The sequence below is a fragment of the Carassius auratus genome, chromosome 3 (genome assembly GCF_003368295.1).
Source record: "Carassius auratus strain Wakin chromosome 3, ASM336829v1, whole genome shotgun sequence".
Lineage (NCBI taxonomy): Eukaryota > Metazoa > Chordata > Actinopteri > Cypriniformes > Cyprinidae > Carassius > Carassius auratus.
In genome coordinates, this window is record NC_039245.1 from 705,882 (window position 1) to 721,658 (window position 15,777).

Below are 15,777 nucleotides of genomic sequence, written 5' to 3' on the forward strand. Positions count from 1 at the left end.
TAGATATACACAGCTCTCAGATTGCAACCCAAGGTTGGGTTATACATGTTTTTTTTTAAGTAACGGTTCTTGTAAATGATTACACTGCACATAAAGATTTATTCAAAAAAAGTTAGTGACCATACATCAGCTTGGCAGACGAAGGGTTTAAAAAAGATGCAAGTGAAGGGGAGTTGAACTGCAAACCCTCCTCACAAGCAGACAGCCGCCCACACAAGGAAGTGGTTATATGTTTCTAACGGGGAAGGGGAAGTAGTGCATATTTGGAGTGAATAACGAACAAGGAAATACTTTAGTTCATTCAGAGCAAAGCCAGCGTTTGTGTTGACTGCTCAGAGTCCACGAACTCAGGCTTCTGTTGCAGACTGTCAATTCCCCACACATCTGTTTTTTTACGGTTTCCCGGGTAAGTAGAAAAAACATGGTTTTGCTTATAGGAATGGAAGAATTTTTTTTTTTCAGATGTGAAGCAATCAGTAGTTTCAAAATGCTTGGGTTTGTGCCTCACTAACATGCACTAACATGCAGATTGACAACTAGAAAGTATGTTTCAGTGTTTCTGTGACTTTCTAGCTGTAGCAAGAGATTTTCAGTTCTGCCTGACACTTGAAACTCACTGCTTCAAACTCCTTCAGCAGAGAGAACCGTTATGTTTTAAACGGAAACTATGATAGATAGTGGGGGTGTTTTGTGTGTTTTTCTTCTAAGTGGAGCATCTGGCTTTGTCGCATTCCCTTCTGGTCTGGTTTTAATTTACTTCAAACATTGAGGAAAATAATAATACTTGCTATTACCAATGCAAAACCGTTTTAGTTTTAAGTACGACTAAGACAGAAATAAGTAAAAAAAAAAAAACAGAAAAGAAAATGAACAAACTTATATGGGAAGTTCAAAACTTCTCCATTTAAGTGACAGGCCTTTACGAAAGTGAATGAGGTGTCATGTTGCAGTGGTTTGATAAAACATTGTTTTTACCAGTTCATCTCAAAATATCTTCAAATTGAAATTACAGGAAGAAGCAACCATGTCTTATCACAGCTTTCTTCTTGAACCTATCAGCTGTCATGCCTGGAACAAGGACCGAACTCGTAAGTTCTCATACTTGCAGCATCTCTTAGTCTTTGGAGCAATTCCCAGTGTCTAGGGCTAAATACATCCTTTATCATCTGAACTGTGTATTCATGTGAGAGCATCACTGACCGAATACACAAATGATTCGTCTCCAAAGCTCATTTGATCACGAATCAAATATGTCTTTTGAGGATTTTTCTGAATAGGGTTAGATTCGAACTATGGACTAATGTTTAACATTTCCTCACAGAGATGGTCTTGCGTCCCATATTACATGAATTTTAACATTTATTCAAGTTTTAAATCATCTTGTGAACCACCACCCATCAAGCGCCTTACTGAATGTCTACATTGTTCTGCTGAAACCTACATTTTGGATGAAAAGCTGCATATCCTTCCGCAAAATGTACAAACACATGTATTATCATGCATGCCACATGTGCACTTGGTTTTATGTGGTTTATGATGCCAGTTAGAATCCTTTCGCATCAAAAGTTAAGTGCTCTCAAAAACCCAAAACAAGACAATTTAATTAAGAGTTTAAAAAACGTCTTTAAAGAGCAAAAATCTAGTTTTTCAAAGTTGTGTCTTTTCACGGCTGCCGCCCTGCTTTTCTTTTCATGCTGATGAGAGAAGCAGTAATGACTAATTCCCCCCAGACTTCCTGTTTTACCATGAATGGTGCTTGGTCGCTGATGCCGTACGTCTTCAGCAGACCACAGAGCAACAGAAACGATACGCCTCAGAAAGACTTTGAGGTTTAACTGCTGCTGTTAAAAACATAGCTCACCTATAAAAAATGTGGGACCACATCTGCTGTGCCGGGAAATAGACGCTGTGTCAGAATCCAGGATCGGGACTGTTCCCAATCTCCACGCTTGTTGCCTTTCTACTTGACCATTTGCTACGTGTGTTACATACTTCCAACATTTCGCAAATGACGTGATACACTTCGTCAACCAAATACTGCTATGAAGCAGTGTGGGTATTGAGACAGGCCTATTTTCTTTTAAACACTATTCTGCAAACATGAGCGATGATGCCTGCCATAATGTTAAGAGAGTTAAAGGTGGTTGCCAAGTGTTTTTGCATTGCAGTTCCTAAGATGTTTTGAGTAGTTTTTAGTGTGTTGCTCAGTAGTTTTTCATTGCTCCAAAAGAGCAAAGTAGAGTCCATTTTAATGATAGTCTATGGGATTTTTTTTCACTCATTTTTTTTTACACCAGACCAAAATATATCCCACCATCATAAATCCAACCTCTCCTCAACAATCCACACATTAATAGGGATATTAATAATCATTTTAATAAAGTGGCACTAATAAAACTTGAAGAAACAAGTACTTACTACTAACATATTTAGGCGGTTTTACAATGCATAAAGCCAAAGTATTTTTGTCCTTGCGCTGAATATTTTATACACTGGGATTCCTGTTTTCTTTAGAAATTGCACTGTGTCCTAATAACCATGAAGTCCATATCTACAAGAAGGACGGAAACAACTGGAACAAAATCCATGTGCTGAAGGAGCACAATGGTCAAGTAACTGGTAAGTCTAGATGGTTCACTTGATCTACGCAAAGCATTACTGTGACCAACATCATCTCATGCTGGCCGTTTCTTCATCACCCAGGTATTGACTGGGCCCCCGAGAGCAATCGCATTGTGACATGCGGCACTGACCGTAATGCCTACGTCTGGACCCTAAAAGGAGATGTATGGAAACCCACCCTGGTCATTCTGAGGATCAACCGTGCTGCCCGCTGTGTGAAATGGTCTCCTAAAGAAAACAAGTTTGCAGTGGGCAGTGGCTCACGTCTGATCTCAGTCTGCTATTTTGAGCAGGATAATGACTGGTGAGTATCAGGCAGGAGAAATGGATATAGTGAGCTTTTTCTGGCAGAAGTGCTAATCTACTACTGTTATGAGGCAGATGGGCTCTCTGTTATTTTTAAATGGCTCGGTTTGAAGCAGTGCTTGGAATGGCATGAATAGAAATGCACTGCAGAGGATGCTGGTACTCACCAACTGCCTTGAAATTGATTCATCAGTCGATTTGTCACTTTCAGAAACTTCCATGTGCAACAATGCTGGATTACAGGTTACATGTTACACATCAACTTGTGATGAGCCCATAGACTGTATAAAAACATGAGCCGCAAGTGACCATATTTAACTCAATATATGAATTCCAGAATTGCTGTGTCGGCCGTAGGCAATCATAATCTTGCTGATATACAGCAGACAATATCACAACAGAGTGAATGTGATATCGCTTTAATACAATAAAGTAGTTCAATAAACACTGCTACTAACAATACTGAAAAACTTTTTAGACACAATTTTCTATTTCGGAGGGAGAATAGAGAAACAAATGAACAACGGAATTTGCCCATCAACGCATTTGGTGGCGTTCCTGAATCAGTCAGTGTTTTTGAATAAATCGGTTGAATTAGTGAAAGTCATGACCCATACTCGGCATTGAACCCATCCAAGTGTCACACACAGCAGTGAGTAGTGAACACAAACCCGGAGCAGTGGGCAGCTATATCCAGCAACTGGGGGTTCTGTGCCTTGCTCAAGGGCACTTCAGTCATGGGTATTGAGGGTGGAAGAGAGCGCATTGTTCATTCACTCGCTCCCACCTACAACTCCTGCCAGCACCGAGACTCAAACCTGCGATCTTCAGATTACAAGTCCAACTCTCTAAGCATTAGGCCACAGCTGCCCTTACTGAATAATCGTTCCTATAGAAGCATGCAACATCCAGTCAGTGACGCTTGCTCGCTCTCATTGGCTATCATGGGGATCACGTCAGTGGCAGTCCGATTTAGAGTCATATCAAACATGTTTGATATTTACAATTTAGGTTGGGTGATGCTCTGTCTTGATAGGGAGCACATAAACAATCGTAATGACACCACACAATAGAGGACTTTTTGGACAAACAATCTTTTGCCACGAGCCGCGAATCAGGCCCAAATCGACCTTAAAATCATCTAGTGTGCGGCCAGCCTTAGATGAATAAATGATTTAATGACTCACTTGTAAAGTAACTGTCACCACCGACTAGCAAATCTAAGTAACCTGCAGAAATCCTGGAAAAATACTAGCCTTACGAAAATTAACCATGGTTTTACTACAAATAAATAAAAAAAAACCCTGCTTACTATAATTAAACCATGGTAACCACAAATTAACCATGGTTTTTGCTGCACTGACCATAGTTTAACCATGGTATTTGTAGTAAAACTGGTAATCAATACACAAAAAAAAACATGGTTACTACATTTTGAATGTAGTAAAAGCATGGTTAATTTCCATTAGGGTAGTGGAAAAAACCCAGTGCTAGTTATACCAACAATTCGAGGACCAGAACTAACAAATGTTGTATTATGAACTACATTTTAGGATTTCAGCAGACATTAATTACTGTCAAAAAATACAAACTAATCAATTGTTTTGGTGTGGTTGTATCTAAGATGCTTCAAGTTATTTTTTTATTATGCTAGGTGGGTGTGCAAACACATTAAGAAGCCCATCCGCTCTACCATCCTTTGTTTGGACTGGCACCCCAATAACGTTCTTTTAGCAGCTGGATCATGTGACTTTAAATGCAGGTTAGTTCAATCTTATTTGCATTATTATGTCTCTTTTCTGAACATGGCTGTTATTTGAACTTCCTATTTGTTAAATCCCCATCCAGGATCTTTTCTGCGTACATAAAGGAAGTAGAAGAGAAGCCTGCTCCAACTCCATGGGGCTCTAAAATGCCCTTTGGAGAGGTCATGTTCGAATCTACTGGAACCGCAGGTTGGGTGCACGGTGTCTGTTTCTCGGACAGTGGGAATCGCGTGGCCTGGGCCAGCCATGACAGCACTGTGGCAGTGGCTGAGGGAGGAAAGACTGCTGTGTGAGTATTGCCTTTCAAATCTGGGCCTTCACACACATGCCTTTAAAAATCATATTTACCTAATCATTTCATTTCATCTTGCCAGCTGCACCAGTCTGACTTCAGAAACCTTGCCTCTTCTGTGTGTGACTTTCATTACTGAGAACAGCCTAGTGGCAGCTGTAAGTATCTTCAGATGTCAGGCCTTGATGCCTAAGCAATCTGTTTTTTAGATTGTCCCCTCATTTTCATATATTTTTCAGGGCCATGACTGCTACCCTGTGTTGTTCGTCTATGATTCGAACAAAGCAGCCTTGTCTTTTGGAGGAAAACTCGACATACCCAAACAGAGTGCTCAGAAGGGCATGTCAGCCAGAGAACGCTTCCAGAACCTGGATAAGAAAGCCACCACTGACACCAAAGAAGCTGTCCTGGAGTCTGTGCACAAGAACAGCATCAGGTACCACATATAGTTTGTCTTTCAGCCTGATTCCTTTATGTTGAAAGTTAGTAATTTCTCATCCACTGTGGCATTAAAAGTTTTAGTCACTCCCCGTCCTTTATTGGGAAAAAAATAGCTCTGCCCCAAAATGATAAGATGGACTGAGCCAATGTTGAGATGCCCCCCCCCAGCATTAAATAAACAGCCAACATTTTGATCTGTTAATGTGTTTAATTTTTTTTTTTTTTTATCACTTCTTAGCCAAATCTCAATTCTTAATGGGGGAAAAGCACAGTGTGCCAAATTCTGCACCACTGGTATGGACGGAGGCATGACTATTTGGGATGTAAAGGTACTTGTTTAACTTCTGTGAATTTCATAATTATCCATTTATTAGCAGTAATCAAAAAGTGCATAAAGATGATTATAATTATTTTGTTAATTCTGTTTCAGACCCTTGAATCTGCAATGAAGGACCTCAAGATTGTCTAGACATTGCAGACATCAGAACAAAATATCTGCCGGTCATATTGTTGCCTTTTTGCCATTTCTATTTTTTTTTCAATGCAGTAAGATTATGTTTTGATTAAGTTTAACTGGTTTAAGGATTTTATACTGATACAATTTAGGACGTGGTTCTGGATGAACCAAAACTCTATTTTGTCTGAATTTATGTGCTGGTCATTGATTGCTTTTCTTTAAATACTGCAGGTACCTTGCATTGGATTTTTAAAAAAACTGCAATTGAAACTAATAAAATAAAAATGATTACTTGCTAAGGATTAAACATTTTTTAAACAATTATTTCCTGTGTTAACCCAATCATTTCAATGCAATTCTATGTAATATGAGATGTATAATGAACATAAAAGATCAGTACACCACTCTCTACACTGAATTTAAATAAGAATGGAGTGAAGGGGAAAATCTAATAAGATGCTAAACATTTTCAACAGAGGTTTTATTTAGTTTTTTTTATATGGAACAATTTACATTTTATACAAAAATCATTAGAAAACAAATTAAAGTGGCCTTAGGGGTTGAGAGCTCATTGGCTGATGAAGATGTCAATTTATTACTGACATTTGTTGATAAGCAACATCAAAACATGCTCAAGAGGCAATCATGCAGAAAAATAATCTCAAGATTCTTTAGAGCTCCGGGAATCCAGGCAGTATCTCCGAATGTCTAAGTATTTTGTTTGCTCTGTGTGCTTATTTGGACACACTGGCTAACATTGTGTATTATTGTGAATATTTGGTAATCACATTCAAAAACCCTGAATATCTCTTTAAACTTTTGACCTGTTCTGGTTCAACTGCCAGACTATGTGACCTGTCTGTTCAGACTGACATCCATACGGATGTCTGAGAGAACATACCCCACTTGTAAGACAAATGCTGCAAACTTTTACTAAAAATTGATGTTTATAGTGAAATATATTCCGCTTTTTGTCTTTGCAAAGGACAAGGCCCTCAAAGTAGGAACCTACCAAAATGAGGCTCATGAGCAATCATCAGCTGGTGGTATTGAGAATAAATCAAAGGGACGAGGCATGACTTCCTTCATTCATTCATTCCTTAGGTTTCAAACAAAATGTCCTAGAAACAAGTTGATGACTGGCTGCCGCTTGAAACCACGTTCAACACAGGCTAGTTCCTACTCAAATCAATACATTAAATGCCTTCATCAGTCATCAGTTCTTCTACTGAGGTTGCTGAAGTGTTTGGGACTTCAAATAATACAGCTTTTTCAAAGAAATCAGGCCGTATGAAGACACGAGGGGAAATTCAAAGCCAAACAAAGTTTTGATCTCCACATTGCCTGTTTAACCTTAATGTGGTATAGGATTAATTAGAAGAGAGTATTGTAAAGCATGTGCGTGTATAGATGCAGAAATTCAAGATAAAACTAAAAACAACCCTCTGAGCCTGTTAAAAACACTTTTCAAACAGTAATTGTAACCAGGCCGTCATCTTAACACGTCATATAGATTATTACAGGACAATATTCACATTTTGCCACAGATGTGGATGATTGGTAAGGGACTCCACAATGCAGGCACTGCGCAGTCGTGTGGTGATGTAGCAGGTGGCGCAAGCCAGTTTGCTTTCAATCACAATCAAAAAAAGACACAAATGGAAAAGTTCAAGAGGAGAAATGGTCAGCAAACACATCAGAACCATCTACATGAAAAGCAAAGGTTTTCTAGGATCTCTATTCTTGGCACATGTACATGCAAAGCTAAGAAATGTGACACCTGCAGCTTGGATTTCATATTTTGGTCTGATTAAGGACATAACTGGGCATTAAAAAAAGGAAACAAAAGAAAATGTCACCAGGTTTTATAAAGCCACAAAGGTGGGGGAAGGGAAACATCTATACGCAACAAGAGACAGAATAAGGCTACAGCTAGGCTTGCTTTAAAATGATCTCTCTTTTAATCCCGTTCTCTATCTGGTCACTCATGTCCATAGCAGCACCAGAGGAGGGAAGCCCCCTCTGCAATGTCACTCAGTCACTTCCATCTTCCATCCAGGGCATGACTGGCAGCAGCTCAGTCTGTTTCCAGGATTAACGGAGGCTGCTCGTTCTCTTCGTCCAGCTGCAGGGTGTTCATGTCATCCTCCACCCCAGCACCCCCCACCGCCCCCTGATCCTCAGTGTAACCTGAGCCAATGAAAACCATTCCAGGCCATTTTTTAACATTTACATCTGATCATTTTTTAAGTGAAAACGACAGCTTCTTACCTTTGGCAACAGCAGCACTGTAGGTCTGTGCCACAAGTGGCCGGTCGTGAGCTGTTTGTTCAAGAATTTCATTCGCTGGCTCTGCACTTCCATCTAACCTAAAGGAAGAATCATATTTACATAAGAAATTCACATGACATTAAGATACCAGATACCATTACAATACATACTTTTTAAAGGAAAACGTTTTTCCATATTCCACTATGTTCTTCCCTCAACTTAGACAAGTTGATATGTACCTCTCCCATCTCAATCACTGTATTTCGCAGTGCCACTATGCTAGTGTTTAGCACCATTCATTCCTTAGGATCCAAACACGGATGAATTTAAAAGCTACCAAACACGTCCATGTTTTCCCTGCTTGAGTAGTTACACGAGTGAGTATGGTGACACAAAATGCTGCCACTGTTTATTTTGTGTCAACATAAGGACTCGTAACTACTCATGTAACCGTCTTTAAATAGGGAAAACATGGACGTGTTTGGAAATTCATCCCTGTTTGGATCCTAAGGAATGAATGGGGCTAAGCTAAATTTTGGTTCACAGTAAACTGTACAGGATACTCGATCACCAACAGAAACATTCTATGTATACATTACCATTCAAAATTTTGGGGCACTAAGATTTTTTTCTGAAAGAAATGCTTTTCTTCAGCAAAGATGCATTAAATTGATCGGAAGTCACAGTAAATACATTGATCTTATTTCAAATACATACTGTTCTTTAAACTTTCCATTTATTAAAGAATCCCCCCAAAAAAAACTGATCAGTTTCCACAAAATCAAACAGAACAACTGCTTTCATAATAAGAAAGGTTTCCAAAGTAAATCAAACACTTTAGAATGATTTCTGCTCTGATCCTTTACAGGAATAAATTAGTTTCTAATGCATCCAGAGACTTCTTTCAGAAATATTTTTAAATCTTACCAACCCCAAACTTATATGATAGTGTATGTCGTCAACACTTTAGTATAGGGACCAATTCTCACTATTAATTGGTTGCTTATTAGCATGCATATTACTAGTATATTGGCTGTTTATTAGTACTTATAAAGCACATATTCTGCTGCATGACCATGTTCTACATCCCTAATCCAACTCAATAACTAAACATAACACCTACCTTACTTACTATTAAAGCAGTAGTAATTAGGAGTTTACTGAGGCAAACATCATAGTTAATAGTGAGAACTGGACCTTAAAATAAAGAGAGACTGTATAGACTAGTAGTCTGATAGATAGTTCCAACTTGGTAACAGCGGGTCTCACTTATGCTGCTTCATTAGTGTGCACTCTCCCCCCTCCTGTGGGTCCAGATTGTACAGGTAAAGATAGCCATCTGATGCAGCCACCAGCAGACGTGGGATCTTCTGGATTCTAGAAACCAATCACAAGCAAGATAATCAGAGACACATCGGGGTTGCTGATGGCATATTTAGACTGAGCGGTTTCCTCACATGGCCAGAGCGCAGACGTTCTTGTGACCTGAAAAGGGCAGTCTGACTGTAGCGAATGCCCTTCCTTGAGTGAACATCTCTGTCACATGTGCTGGCAGATACGTTGTGGAGGCCATCAATACTTTACCGAAGTATCCCGTCCAAGTAGTGGGCTCCTCTTGAGGCCTAAGATGAAAATAAAAACACATGAGTTGGCTGCAAAATAAAAGATGAAAAAGAAAGCTATGCCTATGTTCTGTTTTTAGCGCAGCTTGCAGATCTGTTATCAGAAGGAGGCTTGCTCTTGCTCAAACAAGATTTTAATCAATAAATGGAAAATGTACAAATGCTCAGGATTGTGTTTGAGGTGTGAGAAGAAGGTCTGAAGAACCACTTATTTCAGTGGGCATCATTACACTGACTTCTCTCTCTGGGTCTCCAGCTTAAAAATATGAACTGTCTCCGTGTTGCTTGAAGCAGACAGGTAGAGTCCGTCCATACTGAAGGCGAGGGAACAGATGCTCACACATCTGTCGAGGGATAATTAAAGGAAGTGCATTGTTTTCACTCCGTGTGCTTATTATAGTTCTTGGTGTTTTGTGTTGATAGAAATATAGTACAGTAATAGTTTACTACCTCTTTACTCCCCTCCGGAACTCAAAGAGCTTTTGGCCCTCTGGAATGGAGAACACTCGGATTACAGTGCCCTGAATAATACCAAGAAAAGAGGGTCTGAAAATGTAACTGAGTAAGGTTACAAAAACCAAAACTCTTGATCCATTATTATTCAGCACTTTAAATCTTGAAGGTCAATATGCAAACACCATTCAAAAATTTGAAAGAAATTTATATTTTATTCATCAAGGACACCTTAAATTGCTCAAAAGTGACGGTCAAGATATTTATAATGTTGCAGATTATTTAAAAACAAAATTCTGTTCTGATGAACTTTCTATTTATCAAAAAAGTCTATCATAAATATGAAGCAGCACAACTGTTTTCAATATTGAAAAAACTATTTCTTTGAAAATTCAACTTTGCCATCACATGAATAAATAATATTTTAAAATAGAAAATGTGTTTTAAATTTATATAAAATGTTATTGTTTTTCATAAAAATTAGTATTATTTTCATTAGTAAACCTTATGACTTCTTTCATAAACATTATCATTAACCTGAAAATTTTGATCGGTAGTGCATATACAGTAGTTGGGCAATATCACTAAAAATTGAAAAATTTGAGCTACAATTTATTTCATCACCCAAACAAGTGTAGCTAAGCCGAAGCCAAAGTCCAAACTTTTAATGCAAGAGAAAAAAAGTTATAAAGTGGTTTAATATAATGACATTTAATCATTTACTCATATTCACAAATACAACACATAGTAATAAAGAGCCTTCATATATTTTTAAACTACAACAACAAAAAAGACTTGAAGAATTCCATTCAGTGACTTCTGTAAACATTTTCAGTAGAGAGTTTGGAATTGATTCACCGAGTTAGAAGTGAATTATGAGAATATTGGCCATATCACGCAGCTTAATTCTAATCTGAATGAGTGTCTCACACACACACACACACACACAGCTCTACCTTCTCAGATGCCGTGGCCAATTTGGTGCCGCTCGCATCAAATGCCAGTGCTGCTAGTGGACTATCATGGGCAGGTATCATGTTAGCTGCCCTCTGAGGAGGAATATCACACACACAGACATAGTGACCAACCCTGTTTAACACAATCCCTTAATTAAACCATAATTAAGGCTAACATTAAAACTGCACAGTACTTACCAGATTGACAGTGTCAAAAACTTGTACCTCTCCAATTGTTGCACTTCCCGGATAGGCCAAGTAACAGTTGTCATTACTGATTGACAGGGTACATAGTCCTATAAATGTTTACTGACATTAATAATCACAAATAAAGCATCTGTCTGGTTAATACTAATAACAACAAGGCCATCCCATTAGTAACAGTTGCAAACCTACGCTTTCAGTTCCCCAAACATAAATAGAGTACTAGATCTTTCTGAAGGAAGCAGCTGCTACATGTACTTCCCCAAGAAAAGTCTGGAGAAAAAAAAACGGCACACTGACAATGATGCATTGACGGCAAGCAGTGGTACCCACCGGAAGGATTTGGAGGGGTCTCTCGAATGGTATGTAGTACTTTCATATCCCTAATGTTGTGGATATAGAGTGACTCCTCTAAACACACAATCAGTCTCTGTGGAAATAAAGCAGGTCTGATTTGGTCTGATCACTTGCAATAAAACACAAAACTGTAAACATGCATCACAGGAAATGGATGTTTGCGGACTTACCTGTCTGTTTAGTTTTACAGCCAGTATAGTGTTTGAGTAGCTGTAGTTGCATATCTCAGTCCCTTTCTTGAAATGACAGACTTTCAGCTTCCTGGGTGCCTTAAGGCTGACAATAGCGACAAGGCTGCTGGAGAACAATCTCTCCACGATGCACACATCTTCTGTGTCAGCTGAGCACAAACACGTGAGAATATAAAACATGTCTTATGCACTACACTCATGCAAACATTTAAGTGAAAGTGACGTGACATACAGCCATGTATGGTGATGCATACTCAGAATTCGCGCTCTGCATTTAACCCATCCAGAGTGCACACACACAGCAGTGAACACACGTGAACACACAACCGGATTTATAATGGACTACAGCAGTGATTCTCAACCAGTTCAACTCAAAGGCTCCGCGTTTATTATTCAAAGTCTTTCCCCCATAACAGCAGCGAATATAGTTCTTTTCAACCATTTTTATTTACAGAAATTGGGCATATTGATTTATTAATTTGAAGTAACCACAATTATTTTGTGATGAAAGAATATTCAAGAACTGGATGTTCTTCAACAACAACAAGAACTACGAAGAGGATATGATTTTCAAAGCTGGAAGTTTGCTGAGGCCACTGTTTAAGAACCAGTGGACTACAGGGACATAGCAAAATTACTAACATAACTAATTTTCAAGACATTTTGAAATGTCTACATCCTGCCATATTACTTTTTTGGAAGTTTAAACACTTACAGACAGGAAGACAGACTGTTTTTTCTGAATTTAGTTACAGTTTAAGACAATTGAGAAGCACAAAGTGTTCATGCAAGCCCTTCAGCTGTGACTTTAATGATGATACAGCATGTCGTTGAGTGTTGACTCCCTTTATAAAACCATTATAACATTAATGGAAATATCATAAGGATGCATAACTTAATTAAAATGGTATTTTACTAAGTAAATCACAGTGCTGCCATCCTTACACTATGGTTTCTGACATTTAAACGAAGGTTGAGAGCTGGCCTCTATAGATAGTATTTCGGCACAGCTGGAATCTTACATTGAAATGTTGCCAATCAGCATCCAGAACTCTTCATTTGAATAATTTCAAGTGCTCTCACTTTTCAAACTCCTTGTACACCCCTGATTATCTCTGACCTCCAGAGAGAGCATCAGATATTATCAATCATCATTATCAGATACCCTCAATCAACGTATATCATGCCAGAAGTATAAGCAGCCATACTAGGTATGATTTGCATGACTACACAAGCTGAATAAAGGCTGACAATAACTAAAACAAAAATAACTTACTACATTCGTATATTTGTTCCAATTTGTCCACTGATGACAAGGAGAAAAACTTGTAGCCGGACTTGGTACCAACAGCTAGGGATCTGGAAAAAGCAAAGAAGTAACAATAATGAAATGCTACAGTAAGTCATTAAAACACAAATCCACATCTTTATATTCTACTGGTTTGCTTAATGACTAAAGCAGGTTGTTGACCTGATAGGGAAATGTTTTCAAGAGCTATTTTGCAATCGAACTTCAAGATACAAATGTTAGACTACTGAACCATTTTAGAGTAGTTTACTTTCTAGAGTGCTGAAATGTAGCAGCTGTTATTATTAGGATTTGAGCTTTGGCTAACTTGACAGCTGGCTCTTTGGTTACTGGATTTGGAAAAATAAACCAACGGCTTTTGAAAAATCCTAAAATTGCATAGAAACTATCAGCCAAAAGACGAAATCAAAGCTCAGTTTTAAGTCATAGGTTACTCAGGCGTTGCTAACATTTGAGCTAACGTTATTTTGCTGTGTCGTCCTACTTCATTAAACGCACAGCTAAAAGATACCTTTATATAACACTTGCTAAATTAAATAGCGTTATATAACCAAACGTTGATTTAACATCCCGTGTTTAATATTTCACACAGTTAGGCTGAAACAGAAAGCTTTGCAGAAAAGCAAATGTGTATTTTTCGTGTTAGCACGGGCGCTAGTGCTACAAGTCTCGTGGGTGAATTTGTCTAACGTTACTTCACAGGGCAAAATTGGGTGCTGATTTAAACAAAAATTGCATTAACACATCGTATGCAATTGTCTTAAGAGGGACCGACTTAAAAGTCAGTAAGGATAACAAGAGTGAGTTAGCACGCTTTAAAAACCTATCCGCACTGCACTGGAGCGACGACACAGCGAAACGCTTCAGTTACAACAAACGCAGCTTCGCAGGACTGCGGTGCAAATTACTCGTTGATTATAGTGACAGCACTGTGTTGTTGTTGTCGAGTAGACGGGCTGTTAGGCCATCAGCAGTAGCGTGGTTCTTTTCTTACGTGTTATCCTGATTAAAGTTGGCGAAGAGCAGCTGGCTGCAGCCGGCCTCTCCGCTCTGACTGGCCAGGTTCATGGGCTCGACACCATTTACAGATTAAGCCGAAGTGAAAAGGGCTCGGATGTGGCTTGAATCAATGAAATCTGGTGTCGTCTTGCACTGCCATAAGTTCCACCCTTGCTCCAATGAATGTTGTTGTTTTTCTCCAGCCACTGTTGCACCTTTTCCGTGCGCATGCGCAGTAACTGCTGAACGCACAGGCTCCGTTCAAATTAAAGGAAAAGGTGCTCTATTTCTCACTAAAGCGGGGATGTGTCCAGTGCTTTGCAGAACGTTTACACAATTTATCCTAATAAATTTCAGAAGCTTCCCAGTGAAGCCCCAACTTTAAGGTGGTGTTACATGTGTCTGTTTGCTGTGAGTAATAAGTAAATGTAAGAATAACTTTTAAATTGTTAGCTATTAATATTTCAAGATGAACACTTGGCCTGAAGTATCAAGATTTAGCCTAGCTACTTGATTATGCAAACATCGTTTTTTTCTTTCCTTTTTTTTTTTATAAATAAAACTTAATAAAATGTTAATATGAGTTAATAAAACTAAACATTTTAATATCATCTTACTTAGCCATATTTTTGGGTGACAACTGACATTTCTATGCATTTTACATTAGTAGTCAGCTTACCGCTACCGTTAGGACTATACAATTTAATTGATTTAGATTATAAGCTATTACAATTACACCTTACTTTTGGCATCAAATTGCATACATTTTGTTCAGTTTGTTTTCAGTCCATAATTTCACATCATACAATATAGGCCATGAAAGCTTGATATCAAATGTGACACAAACATGAACACATTTGGAAGATATGCAATGATAATTTTGATTTTCTTTTTTCTAAACTCTAATGGTTCAAAACTTCCATTTCAAAAATGTACTAATCAATACATATCTGGATTTTTTTTAGCCTATTTTATAGCTTGCTTTGTCTTTAAAATATTATTCAATTGTATCTTTTAAATATTTGATGTGATCTGGAAACCATCTCTACAATTATGATGGATCAGACATAGATGGAAATGTTATGAACTTATTCAACCAGCAGAGGGCTTCATGTCTCTTGAGGTGACACAACGGCTACTTGCACAATTCTAGAGGTTTCTTTTACTGTCTATGGTCAGTACCAACCCACCTTTGAGTCACAGAGAAACTGTGCTGACCAGGTCAGAAATTGTTCGATTTTATACCTGACCATTGTAATTTTGGCCTTCAGAGTCATATAAACAATGTCCAGATTTATGACGGAGCAAAAACGGAGCTTATATGTTAGAAAATAATCTAATCTAATATAACGCATCCTAAGAATTTAATAGGCCTATATATTGCCTTTATTTATTTATTAAATAAAAATTAGGTCACAAAATAGCGTGCATGTGTCGGGTCTTAGAGAAGCTAGTTTGTTTAGGTAATTCTAAATAAGTCTTTCTTAGGCAGATCCGCTACATGTTTTACATTACAGTTTACTTGGAAGGA

General features: G+C 38.3%; 2 protein-coding genes across 3 annotated transcripts; one reads left to right on the forward strand and one right to left on the reverse strand.

Moving 5' to 3' along the window:
* Positions 1–251: 251 nt before the first annotated feature.
* On the forward strand, positions 252–6,077 carry LOC113042498 (actin-related protein 2/3 complex subunit 1B-like). Its single transcript, XM_026201400.1, has 10 exons — positions 252–406; positions 1,013–1,088; positions 2,515–2,619; positions 2,704–2,926; positions 4,583–4,690; positions 4,777–4,983; positions 5,069–5,144; positions 5,226–5,422; positions 5,666–5,756; positions 5,858–6,077. The coding sequence occupies exons 2-10, from the start codon at positions 1,025–1,027 to the stop codon at positions 5,894–5,896; spliced, it is 1,110 nt and encodes a 369-aa protein (XP_026057185.1). The 5' UTR covers positions 252–406; positions 1,013–1,024; the 3' UTR covers positions 5,897–6,077.
* A 354-nt stretch (positions 6,078–6,431) lies between these two features.
* On the reverse strand, positions 6,432–14,467 carry LOC113042481 (WD repeat domain phosphoinositide-interacting protein 2-like). 2 transcript variants are annotated; one of them, XM_026201378.1, is made up of 12 exons: positions 14,242–14,467; positions 13,215–13,297; positions 11,918–12,087; positions 11,724–11,820; positions 11,385–11,482; positions 11,187–11,279; positions 10,228–10,298; positions 10,014–10,121; positions 9,613–9,777; positions 9,425–9,532; positions 8,156–8,253; positions 6,432–8,074 (listed from the first exon to the last, which is right to left on the reverse strand). In XM_026201378.1, the coding sequence occupies exons 1-12, from the start codon at positions 14,313–14,315 to the stop codon at positions 7,962–7,964; spliced, it is 1,278 nt and encodes a 425-aa protein (XP_026057163.1). In that variant the 5' UTR covers positions 14,316–14,467; the 3' UTR covers positions 6,432–7,961. The 2 variants fall into 2 exon arrangements, with proteins under 2 accessions (XP_026057163.1, XP_026057154.1); XM_026201369.1 differs by having other exon boundaries at positions 10,008–10,121.
* Positions 14,468–15,777: the final 1,310 nt, after the last annotated feature.